The sequence below is a fragment of the Malaclemys terrapin genome, chromosome 1 (assembly GCF_027887155.1).
Source record: "Malaclemys terrapin pileata isolate rMalTer1 chromosome 1, rMalTer1.hap1, whole genome shotgun sequence".
NCBI lineage: Eukaryota > Metazoa > Chordata > Testudines > Emydidae > Malaclemys > Malaclemys terrapin.
Window position 1 is genome coordinate 76,312,142 of NC_071505.1, and position 19,968 is coordinate 76,332,109.

General features: G+C 36.8%; 1 protein-coding gene across 1 annotated transcript in view; it reads left to right on the top strand.

Moving 5' to 3' along the window:
- LRRIQ1 (leucine rich repeats and IQ motif containing 1) overlaps positions 1 to 19,968 on the top strand; it is a 165,860-nt gene that overhangs the window by 138,932 nt on the left and 6,960 nt on the right. The window contains exons 26-27 of the mRNA XM_054027505.1: positions 520 to 640; positions 17,494 to 17,679. Coding sequence (XP_053883480.1) covers positions 520 to 640; positions 17,494 to 17,630 — 258 coding nt within the window. The 3' untranslated portion in view covers positions 17,631 to 17,679. The remainder of the gene's footprint in view (positions 1 to 519; positions 641 to 17,493; positions 17,680 to 19,968) is intronic.

The window sequence follows — 19,968 nt, forward strand, 5'->3', positions numbered from 1 at the left end:
ATTAATATAATATTCAAAGTATAATTTAAATGCTCTTTGATGGCCATGGTTAAGTAGCAAACCACTAAAAGATGAAATTACGTACTGCATGCTTGATTGATAGAATTGATACTTGCCCTGGATAAAACATAAATATTGCAGAAAATAATTTGATATGACATTTCTGGCATTCAGCTATGACTTAAATTATAGGCCGGTCAGTAAATGATCTTAAGCTTTTTAAGGTTTCATCAGCTGTCTGCAAGATTGATTTTCTTCAAAATTACTGTACAGAAAAGTTTTCTTTTGTTGTTGTACTGACTCAGATCGCAAACCACAATTTTAAGATCGGCTCTTATTTACAAAAATGCTTTGACATAGTGCATTTGTTGAGCCGAGGCAGCAATAAAGGACTATGGTATCATTTTGAAGAAGGTTGTTTGACAGAGTATGTTTATTTATTTGAGGTAATGTGAGCTGCATTCAGAAAATGTCATATTTTGTTTCATGATTGTGTACATTCTCTCCCACTGCTCCCAGGCAAGCCCTGTAAGCAGAGAAGACACGGATTTAGACCTTATTTCCATGATCAGTGGAAGTGCTTTGACTCAGAACAGAGAAAAAAATAATCAGCCGCACAGACACTCAGCAGGATCTTCAAGTAAGTTGTGGTTTCTTTCAATATTCACTTTAAAATGAGTTGATGGAATTGCCTGTCTAACTGCATTCTCATATAGATGGGGTATAAAATGCCAGCCATTGGAATGTCTAGTAACATGTATCTTTGATTCTTTCTTACCTGAAACTTTCCCTTTATGTTTTACATATATAAACTCTAAATCACTTCAAAAAATTAACATCATTAGTTTTTTTGTCTGTTAGTTAATTGTAACCTGTGATTCTCCTGTAAGCCACACTAAATCCTTTGATCATTCATTTCCTAAAAACAGATTTTTGCCTAACTCTTTAATTATGAAAGGAAAATTTTGTACTTCTAAAGAATTGATTTCTTGTCTTTCTTCTATAACAGTTCATTCAAAATATTTAGGGAAAGTTGATTTATATAACCACCGAATGCCAGTACATATATCCCAATCAAGGCACATATTGCCATGAATTCAGTTATTAAATTGGGATGGAAGTAGTGATGACTGCTGGACTCTAATAGCAGATGGTATTTTCAAAGTTCTGGGGAAACTTTATCACTGTTTAAATTTCACAGAAATAAACAAGAGAATAAACACTGAAAATAAATGTTCTAATAATTATTAAAAATCATTAAAAGCTTAACTTTTTAAGCTTCAGGTTTTGCTTTGCATAGTAAAACTAATTGAGGAAAATTGGGAAATCATCTGTTGTTTAAATATATTATATTCCATATGCTATTTATACTTTTGATGTAGATTTTGGAAAATGTGACTTTCAAGCATAAGTGAAATTCGGGAGAGACCGCATAGGAACTGTAAGAGGTATTAAAAGACCTAGGCAGATTTGTGTAGTTCAGTAGTACTGTATAACTAGTGAAGTTCATTGAGTTTGTTCATATAATTGTAAAGTAGGTTATTTCAACAGAAAGTAAATCTAATCACTGGTTTCAGATATTTTGATCAGACCATTACCATTGACATTAATATTGACTGTTCAGTTTAAATGAAACTTGAACCAAAGTCCAATAAACTGATGTCCTAAAAGGAAAAACTAGACATAAAAGCATAAGGAATACTTTTTTATCTATATTTTGCTACTGTAATTAAAAATGTTTAAAATAAAGGGTGAAATGACGATACAGCTGGAATACAGTCAGTCAGAAAATCCACTAAGAGCAAAAAAAGAAAACATTGCATCTAATCCTACACTAAGTAAAATCAATGGCAAAAGTCCCACTAAGATGAAAGGAAGTAGGGTTGAGATCACTGTGCTGATAAGTATACAGTGATACAAAGTCCTGTAATGAGCACTTAAATGAATTGTTCATAAACAAATACATGTATAATGAATGCATCTTATCTATAATTCAATTTAAAAAAACTTCATAAATGCAACATATCTTGAACAATATATATATAGAAACCTCAAATCACATATAATGATGAAAAGAGGGTGTTTGTTTTATTAAATAACACAACATATAACAATTGTGTCCTAGGTTGTAATCTTAGCCCTATGTAACAATCCTGGTAAACATTGCTGGGGGAAGAGGGTGTGTACCACCTTCATCCCTGGGTAACCACGTAGCTTCCAAATTGGGAATTGGGCGCAAAGGGGAGGATGGACACCACTACCACCCCCACGCAAACAAGTGCACAGGAAGGAACAAAACGTTGGCAGAGCCATATTGTGTTTGGGTGTGTGTAAGATGGGGTGGAGTATGCTGTGAGTGGCAGTAGGCCCCTCCCCCTCCATCCTCCCTTGCACAACCCAGGAACTCAGGGAGAATTGTAATTCAGAGTAGTGCCCTTGTATTTGTGTCTTTGTTACAGATTTCAGAAGACGATTGATACTAAAGGCATACAAAACCAAGATTGTGTGTGTGTGTGTGTGTGTGTGTGTGTGTGTGTGTGTGTGTGTGTGTGTGTGTGTGTGTGTGTGTGTGTGATAATTCCAGTATAGACAAAAATACGAGTTAAAGTCTCTGCTTGTCCCCCATTTGCCATCCTTCATTCACAACCCTCCGTTGGCTCAAGTGAGTACCATGTTCCATGGTCACATTTATTGTAGCTGAAGACTATATTTAAGAGAGAGAAATGTGTGGGGTCTTTGACTCAGAAAGGCAAAAATCTCTGTCTTTCTCAACTTGTCTTTCCTACCTTTCTCTATACCCCTCACCTACTCCTGCTACACGTCACAGCCCCTCACATCTTGCCATCATGCTTCTGTAAGCCATCTTTCTCTTCTTTTTATTTTCTCTTTCTCATATTCTTTCTTTCTTTCCCACACAATGTTTTCATATTTCCCTTTCCTTCTCCTGGAAGGGGTGGGGTGGGGCAGATAGCTGGTGCTCCCATTATGCCTCTGCAGTGCAGCACAAAGAAAAGGAGCTCTGACTAGGATCAATGAGAACTATGAGGAGCAGCTTCTTCAGCATGTAGAGCAACCCAAGTAGCTCTGTATCCTCAAGACAGAGATGCAGTTAAATGAGATCTAGAACTCAGAACTAAAGTCTGAGACAGTGACAGCCAAAATGAGACTGTTAGCAAAGTTCCCACTGGAGAAGGGAACTCAAGTTCTGAGCTGTTCTCTCCCCCATCCCTCCCTTTCCTGGTCAAGGAAACTCAATGACTCTCTTTCTACCCTGTACTCTCCGAGGCAGGGGGTGGATAAGGGAAATGCAGTAGAACAGTATATCTCAACTTTACTAAGGCACCTTTACTAAGGTTCCATATAATATACTCATAAAGAAAATTGAGTGCTATGGATTAAATGGAGCCACTGCAAATTGGATATACAACAAGCTAAAACATCAACATAAGGAATAGGAATATAAGAACTGCCATATTGGATCGGACTAGTGGTCTTTTTATTTCAGTATCCTGTCTCTGCCACCGGCTAGTACTAGCTGCTTCAGAAGAAGGTACAGGAAACTTTGAAGTGGTGAGTTTTTGGATAGCCTGCCCCCAGGAAAAATTTCATCACAACCCCATTAGTTAGAGATTGACTTGTGCTCTGAAACATGAGGGTTTATATCCCTTCGAAACCTCTTAGCTGTTAATTTTTTTGTTTTTTTTAATCATTGCTATTATAACTCTGGGTGTTCTCATTTATCCACAGAAATGTTCAATCTATTTTGAATTTTGTGAAGGTGTTGACCTCAGTGACATCTTGTGGCAGAAAATTCCAAAAGCAAAATGGAGTATTGTGTTAAGAACAAAATGTTTATGATTATTAAATGTTCAGCCTTTCAATATCATTTCCTATCCCCTTGTAATTGTATTTAGAGACAGGGGAATAAGTAGCCAGTATATCTTCTCAATTGTCTTAATTAGTCTGTGTACCTTTAGTGGTGATTATTAGTGGTTTATTGTCAAATAGAGTCATGCAAAGTTCAGGTATGACGCCACTACTAATTAATATTTTAATTAATGTCAGGAACTTTGCAGTAAATAGGACAGTAACCAAGCTTGTAGATCATTTTTATGTAAAACTATTAACGTTCTAGATGCTTAAGTAATGCAAAATTGTGGATTGGATTTTTTAGAGAGAATTAGAATATAGTATAGCTTTGACAAATTGGAAGGATAGACTAAAATACTTACGCCGTGGTCATATAGTGCAAGACCTGATCACAGTGACCTGTTTTCAATCTCCTCCTCCCTCTTTCTGTCACCATGACTCCTCTTGTGGTTTTGACTTTCAATGCTAATCATCCCTAAATCTGCCTCTACTCCAGACCTCTCCCCACTCCAACCAGTCTTGCACTTTTAGATGTCTCTCTGACATCTCTTCTGCGATGTCCAGCCACCATCTCCATTTTTCGTAATTTGAACATATCCTTTTTTTCTCCTAATCATTGGCCTTCTCATCCTTTATTTCCATTCTCCTCCTTGTTTCTGAGGCCTGTAATTTTGTTATCTTTTAGAATGGGATTCCCAAAAACATATGCATGATTTAGAATTGAAAATCAATGGGACTTGTGCTCTTAAATCACACAAGTGCTTTTCAGTATTCCACCTTTAATTCTTACCTCTCCTTCTCCCCACATGCTAGTCTCTTGCTGAGTCACTGATTTAGGAAAGCATCACTTCTCAGGCAAGGAAGCTTGCCTTAATCAGATGACTAAATCCTGGCACTTCTTCCTCATCATTCTTTTCAGAATCTACCCTCGACTTACGGTCTCCACTGCTAAACCTCTATCCACTCCCTGGTCACCTCTCACCTAGATTACTTCTCTACTACATCAATATATTATGAAATTAAGTTCATCATGGTTAATGAAGCATTTGTATTCTACAGTGATAAGACTACAAAAAACCCTCTAATTAAATTAACTAATTAAATAAACTGTAATCTCCAGACAGTCATTCCAGAAACTAGTCTTCTGTATCATCTTTATTTTTATTTTGCTGCTAGCAGTCTGTAAACTCATGGGACAGGAAACATTTTATTTCTGAGCTAAATCCCAGAGTCTTTACTCATATTTTACTGATTCTATCTAGCTAACTTCCACTGACTCCAGTGATAATATGCCTCAGTATAAAAATGGACCAGGGATCTCCATATTTGACCTTGTATCTTTAAAGAGATATGTAAACTACAACAGTATAAAAATGTTTATTAATAGTAATAAAATGCACAAAAGGCAAAGTTGCCATGGAAACCTTAATTTTGAGTGTCCTAGCTTTTGCCTGCTCAACCAGCTGGAGAAGTACAGGAGCATCAATGTTCCGGACCTTCAGAGGAGATGGCATTGGGTACAGCTACCCTTACTTAATTGATTTACTCTAGCCAGTAGAACTACAGCATGCAAATTAATGTCAGGAATGGTGATGAATGATTGAGTTATCTCTGATATGACAGTGATACTAAAGAATGACATGAACCGTTGAATTGTCCCTGATTTGTAATAAGTTTCAAACAACAGTCATTAATGAAGTTACAAACTTTTTCAAATGTGCCTTTTTCCAGTTTTGACTGTATGGAGAGTTTAAAGGATTAGTAACAAGCCATTGGATAGGCCTGAAAGATTCTGAAACAACGCAATTTTGTAAAGAAATTTTTAAGGGATCATTTTAAATTAATTTTAACTGCTTAACAATTTACTTGAAAATAGCCATAAAATTCACTCTTCACTCACAGATTAAGTGCTTTAAATTTGGAGCAGATATAGTGTATTAGTCATACAGAATAAGGTCTTTTAACCCCAGCCTTACATTAAATTGAACCCTGCCTTACCTCTGGAATCACAACTACTGCCACCATAATTAGGAGTAAGGTGGATATCTTCTGTAGGCTTATAGCTAGGTGAGGTGTCCACATTTATTTTAGCAGGCCTGCATTCCATCAAACAGAGGACATGATGGGAGAACAGACAGCTGTACAAACTTTAAGTGTGAGGTGACTGGGAAATGTTCTACGATTCTGACATGCTTGAAATCTTGATAAAGGTTATAATACCTAGTCGAATGGCATGGATACCTATTGAAAAGTCTGACAATTTTAAATATATCTTTAAGGTTGTGAACACTTCATAGTAATAATTACTTAATTAAATCTATAACATCTCTGTATATTTAGGACTGTATTGTATCTCAGCTGTAATCAAAATACAGACTTTCCAAATATGTACTTTTTTTTCAACTGTGATGATATAATATTGATACTTTTTATTCAATATATAATTAAGAATAAAACAATATCAGCTACTAGCAGAAGTTACATAATGTTACTATAGCTATTATTGAGTTTATTAACTTGTTTTTAAAGCACAATGTGTGAGAAAACACAACAGAATAGAACTTATTTGCACAAAATCTGAGAGAGATAGAAAACTGATTTTCTGTGTATAGCAAGTGAATTGTATCACTGGCCTATATTATAGCTACTTGGGAGAAACTGTGGTCTAGTGAGAAAAGTATTGGAGTGGGACTCTGTCACTACCTGCTAGGTGAACTTGGGCAGGTCACTTCCCCTCTCTATACCTGAATCTCTGCTTATGTAAAATGGGGATAATAATACTGACCAAATATGTAAAGTGTATTGATAGCTACTTATGAAAACTTGACAGTATTATTTTGTTAACTACCAAGAGTAGTATGTGAGAAAAGGAGCAAGTCAATACTAATTATATATTTCCTGCTCATTTATGAGTTAACTAAACTGCTTGGAATCTCCATGTCAAGACAGGGGTAGGTCCTACAAGTGGATCCATCCAGGCATCACAGAGAACCCCATTTAAAGTCAATGGAGCTCTGTACCAGTGCAAATCAATTTGCATGATCAAGGCCTTTCTTGGCAAAAATAAACACATGGCCAGACACGTGAGGCAAGTGATGTACTTACCAGCAAAACAAATCAAAGTTGGTTGGTCAGACTGTAGGTCTATCAGCTTTGACAGTTTCTTTATTTTCTCTAACTTTTTTCTGGATTATATTAAATGACAAAAGTGCAGTATTACTCTCAAGTTATATTATTTAAAATTTGACAGTGCATTATAAAATAAAATGGCACAATGAATTAAAGATTCATGGAAATGACATGGGCTTTCTTTTCAAAAAATTTCTTTAGACTTAGGCGGGGTGCTGGAACAATTTATATAGTGGAGGTGCTGAGAGCCATTGAACCAAACTGTAAACCCTGTATGTGACGGAAACAACTTCAAGCCAGGGGGTGCAGCAGCAGCCCCGCACTCCTACTTCCAGCACTTATGGCCCCAAGTCTACAAGTGAAGTGATTCAGCATGGATAGAATCCTATATGTCCTCATGGAGCCCCATTGACTTCAATGTGCGTGTGCAGGGATCCTCCCACATGCAGCCACTTACAAGATAAGCAGCTTAGGTTTGATTTTAGTAGAGAATCGCAAGTAATAATGGGACAGAGTGAAAAGCTGGACTTCTGGGTCAAATCTTGATTCCACTGAAGTCAGTGGCAAAACTCCCATTAACTTCAGTGGGACCAGGATTTTACCCATAATTCATTAATACCCTAATAATAAAGCCTATTTATTGCATCCCTTTAATAAAGTGCTTAATCTATTTTTAGGATACGTATTTTGTTGGGAAAGCCCTAGAAAGAATGCATATATATATGCTGAATCACTTCACTTGTAGACTTGGGGCCATAAGTGCTGGAAGTAGGAGTGCGGGGCTGCTGCTGCACCCCCTGGCTTGAAGTTGTTTCCGTCACATACAGGGTTTACAGTTTGGTTCAATGGCTCTCAGCACCTCCACTATATAAATTGTTCCAGCACCCCTGCCTAAGTCTAAAGAAATTTTTTGAAAAGAAATATATATATATAAACCGATTAAGCACTTTATTAAATATATATAACAGGTAGAGAGACAGACATACATCTCTAATTACACATACAAACTACATTAAAAGAACATTATTAAGGTGAAAAAGCCAAACACTCAAAAGTTAGGAAAGGCCAGAATTAAGGTGCCTTTGCAACCTTAATTTGATTCCCTTGTGCATATTCATTATGAGGGTCTAGTTAAATGATTACATACTGTATTTTTTTAAACAAGATCCCTGTGAATAGAATGGATAGTGCTCATTTAATAGGCAGCTATACAATATTTTGTTTTATCCTTATTGTTCAATGTGTGGCCCGGGCTTTATTTATTGCACATTATTCAAACCCTGCTCTGAAGAGACAATTATTATTTTCCATATGGGCTTTTCTGTGGCACTCATTGCTATAGTACAGGGGTGGCCAAACCCTCTTTTACAGTTAAAGTGCAGCTTGCGGGGCTCCCGCTGTGTCCCCCATTCTCTGCCTACCAGACTTAGGGGAGAGCTCAGGGCTTCAACCCTGTAGGAGGCGCCTGCCAGAACTCGGGGCTTCAGCCCCACTCTTGCTGAAGCCCCAAGCCCTGGCAGGCATCTCCTATGGGGCTAAAGCACCTAGCCCCACCACCCTGCTACAGGGCAGAAGCCCCAAGCCCTGGAAGGTGTGCCTGTCTCTCAAACTTCTGAAGATTATTGTATGTGGGCTGGGAGGGTCAGTAAGTTTGGTCACCCCTGCTATAGTATCTGAGTGCTTCCAGACATTAATTAATTTATCTTCACAACACCCCTGTGATAGGGTGGTGGTATCCCCACTTTACAGATGGGGAACTCAGGCAAAGAGACTTAGGTCAAAAGTATCCACTAATTTTTGGCACCCAATGTGAGATACTTACCTCCTGTTTTTTTTCAGAGCATGTAGCATAATATAGCACTATATATGTTCAAAGCACAGCTCTCATTGACTTCAGTTGCAGCTGTGAGTGCTCGGCACTTTCCAGTTCAAATTCCAGGGTGTGAAGTCAGGCACCCAGAAAAGGAGGAACACATAACTAATGACCATCTCTGAAAAGTTTGATTCAAGTGACTTGCCTAGCATCACATAGTAACTTAGTGACAGAGAGAGAATCGAATTCTCCAGGGCAACATTCAGTGTCTTGACCATGAAACTGTACTTCTCTTCCTGCAGTCCCGTCTCATTTACTATACATCTTCCATCATCTACAACAAATGGACAGGGGTCCAGCAGACAAAAGCCTCCTTTACTACACAATGCTTATTTATCTCCACAGCAGGTCCATCATATGCATTGAATGAGGCAGGAGGCATTTGTGCTTGTAATTGAAGACTGTATCATAGTCCATGTGTACATGGGGAAATGAATTAAGATTGCAAGGCGAACCTTAATTCTGGTATTTCCTAATTTTGCATGCTTGACTTTACAATATTAATCATGTTGTTTTAATGTAGTTTTTTGTATAGAGTTTTCTAGGTTTTTAAATAAGCAAACTGAAAAAACAGAAATTCCATCATGTAACATATTGACATCTACTTAGGTGATTATTAGGGCTGGAACCTTTAGATCCACTACACAGACCTCTGCCACTTGAGGTAACTGAGTAAAATAATCTGTCATCATTCTCTATCTGAATTAGCACCCACTTTGCCAGTGGGTTTTATAGATATTTACTGATTTCAGAGGAATGGTGAGACACAGGAATCTGGGGCTTCATTTTGGGCTCTGGAGAGGAGTGTGCTCTAATGGGCACAGACTTTTCTTCTTATTTCCCCAAACTTGACCACTTCTGCTCCTTTGCCTCCAACCTGTCCCAATCCTGTCTCTTCCTCATCTGTGGCTCCTTGTCCCAGTCCCATTCTCCTCATCTAGCAAGTCTCAGGCTCCACTCCTGAGATTCTTATCCCAGTCCTAGTCTCCCACCACCAGTCCCATGTGGTCTTTTTCCCACTCTCAATCCCAGTCTCCTTGCCATTTCAGTGCCAGTTCCCTCCTCCCAGCTTCTCATCCCCTCAACTTCCAGTCTCAAACTCCCTCCACCCCCCACTGGCTCCCTGTCCTATTACACTGCCTCCCTCTGCTCCGCCCCCCGCCACAGCCCAGTTCTTGTTCCCTTTGCATTTGATTCAAGCAGTTTCCTATTCCATGCCTGGACCTGGCCCAACCTGCAGGAGCAGTTGTAGGGAAAGTCCTACTCAGTCCCTGCAACTCCAGACCAGAGACGCTCAGTGTGGGCATAATCTTCTGGAATGTATCTGCAAAGCTCTAGGAAGTCTGTACTGATCATGTGTGAACTAAGATTTTTGAAAGGCTTATAACATGGCTAAATTTGAACAGATCATGGGAATGGTAAAAGACACATCAACTGCCTCCTTGCTAAAATTGAGGCCCCTGCTCCATAGCATGGATGCTTCTAGAGCTTCTCAGACAAAATGTCACCAAAATAAAAAGAATCAGCCTGAGGCAGATAGCTGGCATGAAAAATTTATTTCAGCCAAAATTGATAAAGCTTGGCAAAGCAACTGAAAACATAGTCTTGTAATGGGAAGTGCCAGGCAACCTTAATATCAGACCCACCTGTGATTTAAAAAATGCTGTGTTTTACAGTTATTTGTAGGGAAATTGAGAAACTGAATTATTAGCTTTTTAAAACATTGTTTCATTATATAGAAATACCATAAATAAATAGTTGCAATTTAAGGCCCATATCCTGCAAACACTTAAACGCATGAGTATCTTTATGCGTTTGAGTAGTCCTTTGGAGATCAGTGAGGGTACTCATGTGCATAAACATTTGTAACATGCGGGCTGAAGTGACAAAAAAATATTTGAAATTAGTTGTCTTGTCTATAAAATTCAAAAATCAGGCTCCAATCCTATAAATGCATATGCAGGTCCTTAATATGAAGTCAAGAAGACCCATGCATAAAGTTTAACACTTGCCTAAATGTTTGCAGGACTGGGATTTAACCAACAAGAATATCATTAAAGATGTCATACCCCAAATCCTGTGAGATTTTTTTCCTCATCTTTAATCTTTACACATCCCTTTCTAAATTGTACACTTGTTAAAAGTTCTAAATGTACTATCTCATTTATATTACAAAATCTGATAAGAGGAGTTGTTTTTAACAGGTCTATTTTTGAGTCTGAGGCTAGGTCTATACTATCCGCCTGAATCGGCGGGTAGAAATCGACCTCTCGGGGATCGATTTATCGTGTCCCGTCGGGACGCGACAATCGATCCCCAAATCGGCGCTCTTACTCCACCAGCGGAGGTGGTAGTAAGCGCCGCCGACAGAAAGCCGCAGAAGTCGATTTTGCCGCCGTCCTCACAACGGGGTAAGTCCGCTGCGATACGTCGAATTCAGCTACGCTATTCACGTAGCTGAATTTGCGTATCTTAAATCGACTCCCCCCTGTAATGTAGATGTACCCTGAGAAGTGGTTGAGGCTTCTTGATGCTACTGCACAATAAGAGTGAAATAATAATACAGGGAAAACTGATCAAATTGAAAATTAGTGTAAAAGTATTAAAAAGTCATTTTAAACTGGTTTAAAAATGTATAAGACAGTGTAACTAAGAAATATCACCATATATGTTTATTGAGATACCAAATATGTTATACATTGGGGGTAAAATCCTCACCCTACTCTAAAACTCCCATTGATTTCAAAAGGGCCAGAATTTCACCCTCAGAGTTTTCTATTTATTTTCTCCCCTGATTTTTATCTATTTATAAAAAAAAGTTTAAATGGTACAAATAACGTTCAGGGGAACTGGCGAGTGTAACTTCAATGTGGACATAAGAAACAACATTAAAAAACAACTGCTGATAGATTGTAGCATCTAGCTCACCCCTAAACCTGCTGAATCTAACTCATTCGCAGAGCTTAAATTGATGTAAATGCTTTGCTGCTAAGGATTCGTTCTGGTCACTTTCATTAAAATGTTGAATTTTTCTCTCCATGCTTTCTTTTGCAGTATTTGCTGTTAAGCAATACAATATGGTAAGGACTTTGAAATGAATTATATATCCAGACAACATGTTAGGTGTATTGATGAAAATCCTATGACGTCTTAGCATACATCATGAAATTTCTAACATAACTTGTTTAACAAAGTTTTTTTCTAGATACCAAGAGTTTCATTCAAAGCATTTTACATATTGCATTACTTATCCAAACAGAGCATATGTAAACCTTGACATTTGTTAAAGAACCGAGGATTTAACCAAAAAAGACCAGAACAAATCATTAGCAGAAAACAGATTAAACTTCAGAGAAGTGACTGCTTAAAAATATGAACACACTAACCAAACTCAAGAGATGCTTTCAGCACATATTTAAACAAAAATATTATTTGGTGCGTACAAGCACCTGAAAATATCTTTGAGACTTGGAGCGTCACATAGTCAAAAACACACAGTGTTACTATAAACAAATCATTTTCAATAACAGCTTCACAATTTTAGAGGTATGAATAGTATGAGTTAAGAATTGTTCACGATTTTATTCCCACCTGGCTAACTGTTATAATTTACCACAGTGTTTAATTATTCTATTTAATAGACTTGTCTGATTCTATTTAAATGTAATACTAATCATACTTATTAATAAGGATATTCTTGTAGTTGCCAAACAAGTGCCAGTACGATCCTGTTGTTTTGCATTACAGTTTATTTTGTCACTATGTATTCATTTCAAAAACGCAAGGGCCTGATCTGAAGCCCACTGAAGTCAATAGGAATCTTTTCATTGATTGCAGTGGGCTTTGGATAAGACCCAATACAAATTAATGTATGGAACACAAAATGAAGTGAAGGTATAATGATAACCAGTCAAAATTGTTTATTTACATATATTTAACAAGCGATGAATGTAAATGCCTCCAGCTATTTTGTCAGCAAAAGTTCTCTTTAAAAATTACTTGCTTATTCAGTTGTATACTAATCCACTGTCCATTCATTTCAGAGCAATGTTTTTCAGTGTAGAGAAAAGAAGCTATTACAGAATTCAATGCTGTTGTAAAATCTGTTCGTATTGTCATATAATAGGAGCTTTTATATATCATTAGCAATATCAGTATAAAGAGTTATAACTAACCCTGGAAAGATTGCAAATTATTGTTTATGTGTAAGGTCTGACTCTGAGAAAGGGCACAAAGATAACAGCTGAAGGCCCACAGAATAGTTTTGCAAAATAAATACCTGACCATGCAGCCCTTACTTATGCAATTAGATCCATTGAGATTAATGTTTGCTTCAGCACCTTGAAAAATACAAAATGCTATACAAGTGCTAGGTATTATTTAATAGAGATCTCTGGCTTTATCTCCCGAAGCACCAATCAGTCATCTTCCTCTGTCTCTCTATTCTTTCATTGTCCCCACTCTTGTCTGTTTAAAAAAAAAAACACTTTAAAATAATATTCGTGCTTGGCCTCCTGTGGCCAGAAGGAAACAAGCAGCTACAAACACATATACCAATGAGGAGGAGGAGAAGAGAAATCAGAAGAAAAAAGTATAAATAAACAGAAGAAACATAAACTGGGATTTCAGTTACCCATTCATTTCAGTGTGAGACTGCAGTGCAGAATTTCTGGGAATAAGTGGTGCTATAAAAGTAAGGAATACTCTCTCAATTCAAAATGGTGTTGCCGATTCTGTAAGTACCTGTTGTGCCCCTGGATCTAGATGGGATTAGGATCACTGGAGATGGTTCTCTCTTTAGTGGAACGCTTCACTCAACAAAAGTTTGCCCAGGTTTCTATTTTGATAGTGTAGAATTAAGAGACAGATTAAATTAAAATTACAGACCGATTGACACCAAAATAACTAAATTGGTTTTAATTGACATCTTTTGTTATTTCGGTGCTAGTCTGTGTCTGGACGCTCATTTTGTATAAATGAGACACTCTTGATGCAAAATAAATGTGTCCATGCACAACTTTCACTGAAGTATCTAACTGTGAATTACAACCAAAACAGTTATTTCAGGGTCAATTTGTGTATAGACAATTCCTAGTTCTGCAGTGTCTGGCCTGCAGCTGGCTCCTCTTTCTTTTTCTTCCCCACAGTTTGTTTCTACATTCAACTCCAGGAAGGACTGGGATAAAATTGGGGTACTTTTCTTACTAGGCGAACTCCTCCATTGACTACCCAGACTGCCTCTAGCATAGATCACACAATCCCAGGGCCCAGTCTTTCCATCATGATTAATGTGTAAGCCAGTGGTAGTTTTCTGTGTGTAAAGCCTGCAGCATTAGTCTAGAGAAGGTATAGAAAAGAACAGGCTTCACTATACTCCTATGCCAATCTGACTTAATTCTGTGTTCAAGGGACAATCTTTAGGTATGATAAAGTTGTTTAATCTCCCTATCCATTCAGTCTTTAGCCTCTCTGCTAAGACTGTCAGTAGTAGTAGTAATAATAATAATAATAATAATGCCTAATTCTTATATAGTACTTTTCATCGATAGATCTCAAAGTGCTTCACAAAGGTCAGTATCATTATTCCATTTTACAGATTTGGGGAAACTGAGGCACATAGAGGTGACATGTCTTTATTGGTTATTTTATAGCTTCCCTGAACTCCTGGGATTTTATAGTAGTTTGGTTAGTCTTTCCCTTCAGAGAGTAGTTGATTTTTTTTAGCCACTAAAGAGCAATTCTTTGCATCCCATATAGGGATCTTGTCAGTTATGGAGGTAGAGAATGGCTAGATAATCAGGGAGCCATAATTGGCACCCTTACAAATCCCCCTCCTTGCTTCACTGAATATAAACTCAGTGAAACAGAGAATCTGGTCATGTAGAATTTTCTGGAAACCTGCAAAACCATCAAAAGACTGAGAGATTAATCCTACTCTGTGACATTGTGTAACTGTGTAGACTTTTTGAAGTCTGAGATACGGTTCCCATTCTTCCCACCAGGTTAATCACAGACTGTTGGAACACTACTTGTTGTCGACACAGTTTTCAAACTCTAAAAATTATTAAATTCATATTTATTTACAGAAAAATTTAACACACTTTTTTCAAAAAAATATAACAATCAGTTACAATCAGAAATACAAAGTAAATTTGTGGACATTTGAAGCTGAAGTTTGGGGACTTTGGGGCAAGAACAGTTCATGCCGTAGTATAACATGGTTCCCTTCTGTCCAAATAGAAAGATATATCTCAATAATTTTGTAAAACATTAACAATTATCTTGCAACAAATTACACCAAACTGGAAAAAAATCTTACATTACCATTTCAGAATAATATTTCATAGTAATGGAAATGTAGTACTGTCCCTTCCAATTAATTGTGTATATTTGTATGTGGAAAAGCAGAAAACCCTATATGCAAAGATTTCTGGAGTCCTTCCACTGGAAATCAAATTTAAACAATATAGAAATTTACAAGCAGCTAATGCTATTAGTAGTTAGGGTGTGATTAATTTCAACTTTTGCTCCATTGAATTCTGTCCTTTTTGGGTGAACTTCCAGAACCGTTTTGGTATGGAGTTTTTTTCCACATAAAGAATATAAAAAGGTGTGAGATGGGGAAAGGAAAAAAATAATTATTATCCCCACCTTCACCCATTCATATTGCTACAGCTTATAAGAGAAATGCTGGAGAAAGATTGTCACATACATACAATAGCGCCAACTTTTTTTTTTTTTCAGTCTAAACATGTAACAATGACTTCCTCTTTTTCACAAATAAACAAACCATGTTCCATAGTCTTAATTCTTCGTGCCTTTTCTTCTTAGCAACTGTTCTTTCCAGCTTCAGAATCTCTCCTTCAGTTGAGAAAGAAACTTCTTAGTATTATTTATTTATTACACTTAATTTGAAACTTCAAAGAAATTATTGAATTTACCACTCTGCTGCTGTCAGCTTCGGGTATCTTCTGTGAGTACTTTGTCTCCAGGTAAAGAATACCCTGAAAGTTTACAATAAACTCCATTAATTATTATATACCTTAACTCCAACTCCTTGCTCCCTAATAAAGGTCCTGTCTGTAATAGTGACATTATCTAAAAATGTGTTACCATTGGTAAGGTAACAAAATGACCCAATGTTGAGAGCCTTAATGTAGATGGGGCAACAGCTGCCACAGGCATTTTTGACACAATATTAATTAGGTCTACTCTAGGCAGTATCAGAAAAGAATTGTGAGGAAAAATTAAATAAGAAAAATATGTATTGTTTGATTAAGCCACACCTAAAAATCGGGGATACATAAAAAATATTTGAAAGGTCACAATATCAGGAAGAGAGAAGTGTTATTTTGCGTGGTGCATGACAGTATAACTAGGAGTAATGGGATAAAATTAAAAGGGGTGATGGAGACTTAGACTTTTCCCATCAGGGGAAATGTCCTGACTGTGAGATACTGTTTGACTGTAGAATAAGCTCCAAAGGGAAGTAGCGAGTGTGCCATTGCTTGGGACTTAAAACTAAATTAGACAACACATATATATATATAACAGTGTACAATCCTGTTTTGGCTGAGATGATATAATAGGCCTTTTTCATTTCTAATCTCCATGATTATATGAATGGCTTTAATGCAGCTAATTAAAATTGTTGAAAATAATGTATGGACTACCCAAAAAGGGTAAATTAGAACAGGTTCTATTGATAACTGGCAGAAATACACTTGTAAAATTTTGTTATGCTTGCTTAGCTTAATTGCTTGGTAATAGACACCTTAGATAACTGTGTTATCTTCGCCATTTTCCTCTCTGAGGATTTGCTACGCAATGTGAGATGTGTTACACAGAATATGAGAGGATTTTACATGCCTAATGAGAGAGAGGGAGACATTTCTATCAATTGAAGTGCTGATTTTCTTAAAATAAAATTACATCTATGGCACTCTCTATATATTACTCTCTTGTATATTAAACTACCCATCTTGTCTCACGTGGCTTGTTTGTAGAAATCAGTAGTTGCATTACTTAGGTATTTGTATAGATGTTACTGAATACTGAATAATTTCGTAAGATTTAAAAGTTTTGGGGGGTATAGTGTCTTTATATATGCTTGTTGTCCCAGTTCTGTTTTCATCAGCACTAATGGCAAAACTTCCTTTGACTTCAGTTAGAGCAAATCTGACCCATTGTATTTGTACTGATGTATCAAAACAATAACCAATTAAATAGATAAAACCACCAAGCTTGTTCTTTGTGTGGTTACAAAACATCTTTAATTATAAGAGTGACTTGTTTCTCTAATGTATCTTGTACATATTCTTTAAAATCATTTCAAAATGGGCAGGGAAACTTGTTTGGAAACTACATTGCCTATGTCTAATAATTTTGCAGTTTATTTTCCAAAATACTGTATTATATTTACAAAATTACTGCTACAACTTCTTTTAAATCTTGAAATTACTTTGAAGAAAAAGCACAAAGACAAAAGACATAAGCTATGCAAAGATATAAACTACTAAATTAGACACGTTGATGGAAGAATTTTTACTTTATTGTATTAAAAATAATCTAATTTGGCTGGACTGATGACATATTTTCATGCCATTTGTTTGATTGTATAGCAAAGGACATATCTGCTTCAGAAAGAACACACCCGGGTCCATTTCGTAAAGAGCGGATATCGTTTCGAGACCATCCAGTCCAGCTTAGTGGGGGATGGGGAAGTGGCAAGAAGAAGGCAAAATCTTTGAAGAATTAGTTGAAACTTCAACATGCAAAATGTATGGAGAGCTGTTTCTTTTCAAGAGGTCTGTGATTATCAATTATTTCAGGATTCTACATATATGTTACCAATTAGATACAACGTTTCAAAGAACTATGTTAGATTTATTTTACCATACATGTTTTGCAGGTTTTTTGTTTTGTTTTTGTTTTCTGGTGATGATATTCCTTACATTCATATTTTGAATTTGCAGTTGCTTCTGTGTTCATGTGGTATGGAATACAGACTCCATTAACTGCTGTTAATATAATGTGATTTGTGGGTTTACTCATAACAACTAGTTTAGATGTATAAATGCAATAATGGGTCATTATTGAGGATGTATGTTAGAAACTGAAGTACTGATTTCTTATAATACAATAATAATATATATCATGTTTATACTTACGAACTGTGTTGTGAACTCTAATGCCCAAGAATGGCACCCTGAGAAAAGTCTACATGTATGTATTATTGAAGAAGCAATGGAAATTCTCAGCACATTAGAAGCTTATAAAATGCTAGTATCTGTTTCTAATAAGATAGAGGTGCATATGAATTCTAATACTAAATTATGTTAGTACTGTTCTGTTGTGATGCTATGGCAAGCTGCTAATATTTTATACTTTTAAGGACTTCTAACATTTTTTCCAGTGAAAAATTGAATTTACCATCCTGAAATTTTCTCCTGTGGTAGTGTAGCATTACATCTCTAGGTCAGTTATAGGCAGTCTCTATTTGTTCAAGTAATTAGTCTCATTCAAACTAATGTGTGCATGCGTAAAAGTTTTGTGATACAGCTTTAATGAAGGAAGCCTGAGAAATATTATGTTTACCTTTAGCATGCTTGAAGTGGGTGCATAACTCTCATTGTTTTTAATAATCACTATGTTCATCCATAGACAGGACAGAGAAGATCATTTGATTTGTATTCCTATTTTTTAAATGTTTTCTGTTTAGAAGGTGGAAATTGCTAATTGGATATAGAGAAGCAAGTCTTTGGTGATTCCTCATCTGTTTGCTTTCGTCTCATCCTTTCTTGTGAAGCCTTAAACTGCTACAAACTGAGACTGAAGTGGGAAGGCTAATGGGGCTTGAGATGTCAGTCAATAAAGAAAACATAAATTCTTATGTTGTCCTTGTTTTTGGCACATGGTGTAAATTCCATAAGACATTGTTTTGTAAAGCGTCCATCATATTGTTTTCTTTTAACATCCACAGGCTAATATGGATTAGAAGTGTTTAACTTTATTGTCTTTTACTCTGAACAATCCAAAGGAAAGCTGCATTAATACTGATGTTTAAGGACTTTTACGATTCATATGCGAAGTCATGAAGCTGATCTCTGCCTATTTCAGTGCCTCATTATTTAAAAGGAACAAAAACGTTTGCTAATTTCTTATCATTTAAATTTTGAAAAAGATAAATTGCTGCTTACTCCATTGGGCCTGCTGTTCATAGCGAAGGCCAGTGTGACAGGCCTTCACTATGAGTGAAGTAACTGGTGAGCCTGCACTTTCATCACTTAGGCACCAGTGAGTTTTCCTGGAAAAGGCTGATTGGGGAATATACCACTGATCAGGTGAGCTGAGGAGTATAAAAGAAGACACAAGAAGGAAGGGAGGGGAGAACCTGGCTTAGCTGATCCCAAGTATGCACTGAGATCTCAAGGAAGGGAGACTCTATTTGTCTCTGGCTGCCCCAGACTATATTGGTGATGGGAATTATAAATAAATTCACACAAAATTGCTACTTACTTGAACAAATCTAAGAGGTTTCTGGGGCATCCGAGGATGGGGATGGAGCACGCCGCATTACACCAGTTACCTTATTCAGGATGAATAGAAATTTATCAATAGAACTGCCTATGGAGTAAGCTGCTATCCATCATAAACAAGAATATAAAATGTCCATAAGCAGTGTGTTACAGCATCCAGTTCTTTAGATGTGTGCACAATTTGGTACTTGCCTGATCAAATACCTGTTTTAGATACTGAATGTTAATTTGAAGATCCAGATGCACCACTAGATGCCATGTAGATGCTCAAATTTGAAAACTATGACTACCGTTATATTATCAAGGATGGCACCTCTGCAGGAACAACCTTCTTCCATCACTTAAATAACATGGTTTTGAATATGTGCAGCTGTACAGTCACTAAGTAGATGTCTGACTATATGTTTTACGTGTGTATCAGCTGAAGCAGAGGTCCGAATGTAACATCTAGCAATTGATTCATTATGTGATTTGACACGCACCCATGGGTGTAGCAGATGGCAATCTGCACCCCACTGCACATGTGAGAGCAGCTATAAATGAAGGGGATTTGTATTT